General features: G+C 31.3%; 1 protein-coding gene across 2 annotated transcripts in view; it reads right to left on the bottom strand.

Moving 5' to 3' along the window:
- Positions 1 to 2,346: 2,346 nt before the first annotated feature.
- LOC108689522 (E3 SUMO-protein ligase PIAS1) overlaps positions 2,347 to 8,957 on the bottom strand; it is a 10,772-nt gene continuing 4,161 nt past the window's right edge. For both annotated transcript variants that reach the window (XM_018196350.1, XM_018196441.1), the window contains exons 5-9: positions 8,182 to 8,481; positions 7,962 to 8,063; positions 7,500 to 7,740; positions 6,982 to 7,416; positions 2,347 to 2,555 (exon numbers count right to left, since the gene is read on the bottom strand). In XM_018196350.1, the coding sequence (XP_018051839.1) occupies positions 2,347 to 2,555; positions 6,982 to 7,416; positions 7,500 to 7,740; positions 7,962 to 8,063; positions 8,182 to 8,481 (1,287 nt within the window). The remainder of the gene's footprint in view (positions 2,556 to 6,981; positions 7,417 to 7,499; positions 7,741 to 7,961; positions 8,064 to 8,181; positions 8,482 to 8,957) is intronic.

Genomic DNA, 8,957 nt, shown 5'->3' with positions numbered 1-8,957 from the left:
TCGTCTGCATTGCTCTGCAGATATTCAGGTTGATGATGCATCTCGTTGGTCGGATGCCCCATGATATCCGGAGACTGCTAACCTCGCTGGGCCGGGTACCTCAAAGACAGCTGACAAATCTTGAGTGCCTTGAAGAAACCACTAACTGTTCGTCTTCTTTGTCTCTCGTCCATTAAGAGATTATTAAGATCCTTCTGGTCTCCTGATGTGCATCCGAGTAGTTATGTCGACCTCAGAGGGAATTGCCTAAGATGCGATTCTAGGATACGATAGATGTCGCTTGAGAACTCCTGGAATCGTTCCAACTGGGCGAAAAACTCAAAACCAGATGCCAGACATGCCCCGCACTCGCCCATGTGTGCAGTCTAAAGCGCCAGTAGAGTATTTAATCCGTTCGTGAAACTGACGTCCTTAGTCGTCCCAAAGAAAAATAGAATTATAAATATATAGAAATTAGACATATCTCTCATTGTAAGATATCAATTTTTATATTAACACTATTTACGTTATCTATATGAGAAGCTGATTTGGCATGCCTTGATAAATTATATCAACAATATTTAAGCAAAATATTACAAATTTTACCAACCTTTAAAAATATTTTCGTCTAACCAAGATCTGCTAAATTTTCGGATAGGTACCTTTTTTGGATCTCTTTTCTAACTCCATTTGTGATTCATTTTCTGATTTAAAATACTTTGTCTCATTTCTATTTTCTCTTGGGATTTCTCGCATTTCCTATTGTCCGGCGCGTTTAGCGCGCAGACTTCATGGAGTTCGCGGTCCACACGGCACCACATCGTTACTTTAACCTAACCTAATGATTACAATACTGCGCGAAAAGCTGTAAACAACGCGCAGGCGCAAGTGCAAGACGTATCTAGCATCACGACCCACACTTGTCTCGGGTCGTACATGAGCCTCTTTATATACTCTCTCCGTGGAATCTTAAGCATGAATTCACGCTCGAGCTCGTCGCCCTCTGGAGGACACGGCACGAAGCTGGCTAATGCTGAATGCGCGCGGCTCACTGTGCGCACAGGCGCGTCTTGCGGCGTGAATCATCTGCTCAACTGTCACAGGTAGTTTTGCACATTGTAAATTGCATAATTTTTTTGAAAAGCAACTATGTCCTAAGTAACACAACAGCACCTGCAAAGCATTAAAAGAAACGCTTATATACGCTTTTTAGAACTTTCTTAATGTTTTGTACTTTGTAGGCGCTTATGTGCTATTTGGAGCATTTTCTTTACATCATTTCATTAGTTTGTGCATAAAAGTAAAAAATGAATAGTTTATTAGACAAAGATATTTTCCAGTCTGATTAGATCAGAAAATAGCGATCTTCAATAGTGCTACAGCAAAATCTGTTTTTATGATTTTGCTTAAGGAAATATTTAATCAATGAAGCAAAAACTATAACATATTATAACTAAACCTATATTAATTTAAGTCAATTTCACTGAAAATTAAAAATTAAAAAAAATTAAGTTTTTGTGTATGTGGGATCCTTTGCAAAATACTACACAAGAATTATAGAGAATACACTATTGTCTTTTAATAAGTAATTGTACATATTAATTTATTTTGATTAATATAAAAAAATATAAAATTAATTACATTTATTTAATATCGTAGAACAGTTTAAAAAATGTCGATATATTTTATTATTTACATGTATTATCACCAATGGTGACATGCACAAAATGGATTTATTTTGACATACAATGCAAGGAAATAATTACGTTTTCGCTTTTTTATATCATAATAATAACTGCAATAATCCAATATAATTGCAATATGAGACCAAGTAATTTTAATTCTCATTAAATAAAAAAAAGCACTGTTATATCTCTTCCATGCGCTAAATCTATAATCGAACATAGCGAAAATGAAATGATAAATAAAGTATGAATTAGATAGCTTATATACGCAAGATCTTATGTCGAGATTAACAAGAAGTTTGTGTTACAAAAAACAAAGGTAACTTTATTTTCAGTTACATAATTATTCCACAATGATCACATCATCGGTCAAAATAAAATTCTATTACAATATTTGCTTATCGCAGTCTCGCCAAACGTAATTTTAGCATTACACTGTTTGCCAAATAAAATTGAATAAAATATATGAGATGTATTTGTATATTTGAGAATGGAACGTTATTAAAGTTACAATAAATGAACATCTTTATTTATTTTATATTTCCTCGAAAGTAATAAATTATAACTTAATGTCATACAAACATGCTGACTGAGTATATAAAGAGAAAAAAAAATATCAAGATTTTTTTTCTTTATAAAGGAAAATATAGTTTTTACAAAAAATTCTATATCAAACAATTCTTTATTCTAAATCGATTATCATTAATTCTGGCGATTCGCTTGTACTACTAATGGAGCTAGTCTGTGATTTCTTTGGCGATGAAATGCCACTGGCTGGTTTCTTTGTACTTTGTGTCGGCGTGTTATCCTCATCGTCATCATCACTATCTGATATCAAATCGATAACGACAGCACGTTTCTTCTCCTTTGGTGCCGGAGGATTGCTTTCATCTGAACAAATAAGCAAAACGTCATATTATATATAACGCTTATTGTTTAATGTAAAATAAAATATTGAAAAAACTATATACAGAGTATCCCATTTTAATTGCCCCAAGTAAATAAATCTCTTGAAAAATACATAAGACAAACAAAATGTTTCAGATGAAAGTAAAATAATTTCAAAGGAAATTTTAATTACATTGTTCTTTCTGAGTAGAGGCGTCAAAAAAATATGAAGATCCTCTTTATTAAATAAAAATACGATTTTTTCTAATTATTCCACATATACAAATATTAAGATAAGGATATCAAAAAACTAATAATTTACAAGATATTTTATATTTTATTCTAACATATATTGACATAAAATATTTAAAAAATATCTCGTAAATTATATATTAATTTTTTGATACTTTTTATGAACAGAATAATAAAAAGAATCGTGATAAATATAATTGAAGTCAAGAAAACATAGTTGCTTTAAAATATACATATAAACAAAATGGATAATTTTTTAAATAAGCAACTACGTATTTTCTTTATGCCAATTGATTCGTTCCATTATTCTGTTGTCTTAGGCAAAGATCTTTATAAATAATACAGAACTAAAGTACAAATATCGAATTTCAAAAAAATAAATAGAATCTATAAAATATAAAATATAACACCATTTAGATCATAAAAAAATTTTATTTTTATTTTATATTTAATTATTCTTTTATAAATAATTTATTCATATTAATAATGCCAAATTCAATAGTCCCGTGTGGAATTGCTAGTCCATCGAGCGCCTCCTCTGGTGGCGCATTGGGGAATGCTCCGGCTTACCGGAAAGTATCGGGGAAATAAAATACCCGGGGTGAATCAAATTAGCAACAAAATTTAGCAATAAAGAAAACAATCTCGGCAGAATCTATCCCAAGTGGTATTCCAAGCAATAACTCGGACAATCCATCCTCTTCAGAGGTTGGCCCCAAGGAAGGAGGAAGAAGCCAATCATTGCTTTCCAATAATAATATGAATCAGAAACCTAACAACTATGATATATGGCAATAATGATCAAAATGAGCAGGACTCTACTCCATCCAATTATACACTTTACATTTCGTTAGTCTCGCGAAAAAAGCATCTTGTCTAAAAGACAACGTTTTTCATCCTTTAATGGCTTTACAAACATCAATCAATTAGTAGAAGAAGGTCAACAAACATAAAAAAAAATCACATGAACACGATACAGATCGTCAGGATAATACTACTATTAATAGTAACTGGAAAAAAGTTAAAAAAAAAGGCAGCACAATAGTCCTGAAATAATGACAAGAAACTTCAAACAGATAAAACTCAACAATTATTGGCTTAGCCAATACATTCAACAGATCAAACATGAAACAATCTTCTATCATTGAAGACCGATGACATTATAGAAGATGCGGAACATTTCAATAATTGCGAACAACAATTAGCTTGGAATTCTACACCGTTCAACTCGTATTCAAATGACATAAAATCTATGCACTCTCAGACAATAAAAAAAAAAAGGAAAGCAAGGAAGCGATGACAGCAAACCAGATTCCCCAGCAACAAGACACTGGATTAAATTCAATTACAACAAAGCTTAAATTATTACACAACGATAAAAACCAGAGAATCCAAACATCAACAATCTTAGAAACTTAAACATAACAGCAGCAATCGATTCCCTATAGAAAGAGACAGGAAAACTTAAAAAAAAATCCATATTTACTAAACCACCTATTAGAAAAGCTAATGGCACATGGACGAAAAACGATAGTGAAAAAACTGCCACATTTGCAGCATATCTTCAAGATGTCTTCACATCTAATTCTTTCCAAGGAGATACTAATAAAATGGAGGAAGTGATTAATTACCTGAATCAAACTTATCAACTGGATTTACTTATAAGTAAGTTCTCAAAAAACGAAGTAATCCAAACGATAAACAAATTAAACCTACGTAAAGCTGCAGGTTACGATTTGATCATCGCTAAAATTCTGAAGGAACTTCCCAAAGACGGTATTACCTATATTTTACTCTACAACACAGAGGTAATAAGAAGAGGATTTATTTCTCAGCAGTAGAAAGTAGTCCAAGTAATCATGATTCTCAAACCTGGAAAATGCTCTAACAATGTTAAATTGTATCATCCAATAAGCCTTCTTCCAATTCCTTCTAAAATGCTGGAAATTCTCTTTCTAAAAATGCTTATGCTGATAATAGAGAAAAATTATATATAAATTCCAAACTAATTCGGCTTTAGGCAAAAGCACAGTAACAATCGAGCAAATTCATAGATTTGTAGAAAAGGTAAACTCAACATTTGAACAAAAAATGTTCTGCAATGTTTTTTAATATATCACAAGCCTTCGACCGAGTCTGGCACGAAGATCTTTTATATAAGACTAAAAATAGCTCCCAATAAACTATTATCCCAATAAATAATTTTATGAAATCATATCTTAGTTTCTTTGTTAAGCAGAAAGATGAAGTTACCAAACGCTACTTTACGAAATTCAAGCTGGCGTTCCACAAGGTAGAGTTCTGGGTCTGTTCTACACTTTATTTACATTCGACCTTCCTCTTACTAAAAGCGTGACAACGGGACGATACTGCAGTCTTGACTATTGTTAATCCAGCTGAAGTTAGAAGCGTGTCGTATATGTCGTAACTTCAGACTCAAGCTCGGTTGAAAAGAAGTTCGAACTGTCAAGCTCGAGCTTCTGTCTAGTCTGAAGCTTGATATGGCTTAAGATGTTTTGAATCGAAACAGTCGATGTTTCTTAAAATCGATATTATAAAAACAATAGTATCGCATGAATATAAGAGTTCAAAAAGATGTTATTACTGTTATTAATGCTATTGACACATATTATGTATGCATGTTGTATAAAAAAGCTCTGATTACAGAATTTTTAATTGTTTGATTAAAATATTGTAAAGAAAATAATAATTGTAAATAAAAAGAGTATTCATTATATATAACAGTAAAATAATAATCTAATAAAATAATAATCTAATCTTCTCGAAACCTTTTCAAAACATATAATTTAATCATTTTGGGTTAATCATTTTGAAGAGATTTTGTTTATCCAAAATATTTTTCTGTATCTTTTATAATTTTTGAGATATTTCGAGGTCAAAGTTAAAATAGAATACCCAGTAGTGCATTTAGAGAGAGAAATTTTATTAACGCAGTGTTCATGTGCGTGCAGGCGCGCGCACACGTGTGTGTTGTGTAAGTTACATATTTGATATCCTATTACTTCGAAAAAAAAAGAATATTACGAAAAGGCCTCTTCCTGAGGTGGGTAAAAATAAGGTAACATTCTTTTGATTTTAAGTAATATTGACTGTGTATTGTCTCGAGCCTAAACGACTCGAATTCGTATCGAATTCTCTCGAGTCTAATAAGCTCGATGAACTTAGGCTTTTTTCTTCCCCACTCCTCCTAGTAAACATCAAGTTTGAGAAATATAGAACTATCGAACTCGAGCCTGAGTTGAAGATGTTTTGCAGACCTCTAGCTAAGGCATTCACTAAATTGCAGAAAAATCTCGATAATATATCAAAATGGTTCAAAAACTGGCGAATCAAAGCTAATGAATCAAAATCTATATACGTGACGTTTACCCAGACAAGAAACTTGTCCAATTAAATCTTAATGATATACAAATTCCTCAAGTTAATGAAGCCAAAAATACCTGGGACTCTATCCAGATAGATGACTCACTTGGTAAAAACATATCTTTACTAAGAGGAAAGCAATGGATGCTAAGGAAATTTTACTGACTCATGTGTAGGAATTCACAACTCTCTCTTGAAAACAAATTATTGCTCTACAAATGCACAATTATATCTATCTAAACCTATGGAGTGCAATTATGGGATACAACTGTCAATTTGAATATTGAGATCTTCCAAGTCAAAATACTTTGAATGATCACCAACTCACAGTGGTATATAACAATAGATTCCACCATGATCTCAACATTCCCATTCAAGTCAAAGAAGAAATTAAAATCAAAACTAAACCATACAAAATTCAAGCCCATCGTAATGCATCACAACTAATGAATCCCAGGAAAATATTCCATAGACTGAAAAAAAAGGCCCCGCAAGATCTAATTAATTAGAAATTATCTAATTAATGATTAGAATATATTATGAATGACCTCATTTCATGCCCGCCCACCTTCATTTTGACCCAACTACTGCTAAATGTATATTAGACAGATCATATTACTGAACTTATTAAAAAAAAAATTTAATAATATGTATCTGTTCAATTAAATTGTTATAAATTTCAAAGATTTATCTTCTCATTTAGAGTACTATTGGGTGACTATACTATAAAGTATAGTGTATTTGATAAATCTTTTAAGCTTTTGCAATATTCTATCAAGTATTTTTCTCTCACCTAAATCCACTGTGTCTACATCGATTTTATTATCTCGTGAATCAGTTGCAGTCTTTATTTCGCTTTTTTCTTTATCTTTATCCTTATCTCTATCTTTTTCTTTTTTCAGTACTAAATTCTCCCATGAACCATCTTGCAATAATTGAATCTCATTTACGTCTGGCAATAACTTATTTGAATTAAGAACTTCTTGAAAGTATCCATCAATTACAAGATTATCATAAAGCGCCGCCTTGTCACAAACTGGACAATTCCAGGTAGGTTTTCGTTCATTCATTTGAAGGAATAAAGAAGCATCGAAACACTGTAAATGAGAACATGTCGATGCGCGACATGGCGTACACATTCTCATTTTTCCTAGAGGACAAGCTAATGATACCCTCAATGACGTTGTAGCTATTTCACTATCCGCATCTTCATTTAATTTCTCCTTAACTGTAAAATAAATTATATTTCCGTCATAAAAAATTGTTTGCTATTATTTTCATACTGTTTATGACCAAAAATTAATTGCTTACTTAATCCTCTGGTATAGTCGGAATGTCTTACACCTCTATTTTTTAATCTACTAAGTAATTCCGCGCTGGATAATTTTCTGACGAGGTATATTGCAATTGCGTATCGTCTACCATAATCAGCCGACCATGTAACACGAATCTCGTTTCCAACAGTAGGTGACAATTTCACTAAAGGACTAATATTGACAGGCCGTGGTGGTCTCTTTGGCTCTACACTTGGTTTATTAGTGGGTATAGGATTCTAAAAAAATATTTATTATATTTTCTCAACATTTGTTATTTTCTAGAATAATAATTTAATTGTCATTTATGTATAAACAAAATCTGTTGTGCATTCATTGAGTAGCGAACTTAAAAGTTCTATTTATATTTAAATAAATTTACTATTGTTTAATTCAAATAAAACTTGTACTTACATGTATAATTTTGAAAAAAGATATGTATAAATTTGATTTGACGTACCGGTAAAGGACATAATTTTCCATTAACTTTTACTGCAATGTTTGGAGGAAAATAATCTTCCTGCTCGCATGATGTTTCTTGTAAACAGAATCGCATTTGTACCTAATTATAATTAAATTAAATGAGATTCATAAACCTACTAATAATATAACAAAACATTTTTTAACTGTTCTTTTTTATTATAAAGATTTAAAGTTCTATACATTAAATCTTAACACACCTGTACAACATAGTCCATTTTACTGCCAGCTCGACAATCACGTGAGCTTGCTATATCTGTCGCTTGTTGTGGTGTCAAATGAAACAGGAATGTGTTTTCCTGCAGTCTCAGCGTTCCCTGTGGCATTAAACTAGAAGGTTTCAATAATTCACCTAATAAGTCAAAAAATGGAAGTTTCTTCAATCTAACATCTGGATGAACTGGATATTGGCTTGTAGGTTGTATTTGTAATGGACCTGGTAAAACTTTGGCTGGGTATACAGACTGCTGATATGGACTATATGCCGTACTTGTAGTACGCTGAAAAAAATATTTAAAATAATAAAATCATTTTTAAAAAATGGCTCTTCGATATCTAAATAAAAAAAATAAAATACAATAAATATATAAGGCAATTGAGGATAATAGCACTAATTAATATGCAATAAGATAAAATAAAAATAAATATGTATTTATTTTATATTTTGTATATACTTCACACGAAAAATCAAATGTTTCAGCTTCATTCAAGCCATATTCAACGATTAAAAACTCTATGTTTATACCGAGCGCTTAGTCCATGATCTATAATTTGTACGATCTTGTTTAACCTTGTTTTTCTACAAGATAAATAAGGAGATCTAGAATGATCAAATTTTACGATAATTTATTCGATAAATTACGGTAAATTAGTCAATAATTTTTGGAGGCTGATAAAATTTTTAAAAAATTATAAAAATAAAATTTGATGCCAAACATTTAATCTCTAATTATTAAATTTAAAACGCTTTATTTTA

Source organism: Atta colombica, unplaced genomic scaffold, assembly GCF_001594045.1.
Source record: "Atta colombica isolate Treedump-2 unplaced genomic scaffold, Acol1.0 scaffold1, whole genome shotgun sequence".
NCBI classification, from domain to species: domain Eukaryota; kingdom Metazoa; phylum Arthropoda; class Insecta; order Hymenoptera; family Formicidae; genus Atta; species Atta colombica.
This window is presented reverse-complemented; position numbering and strand designations above follow the sequence as displayed.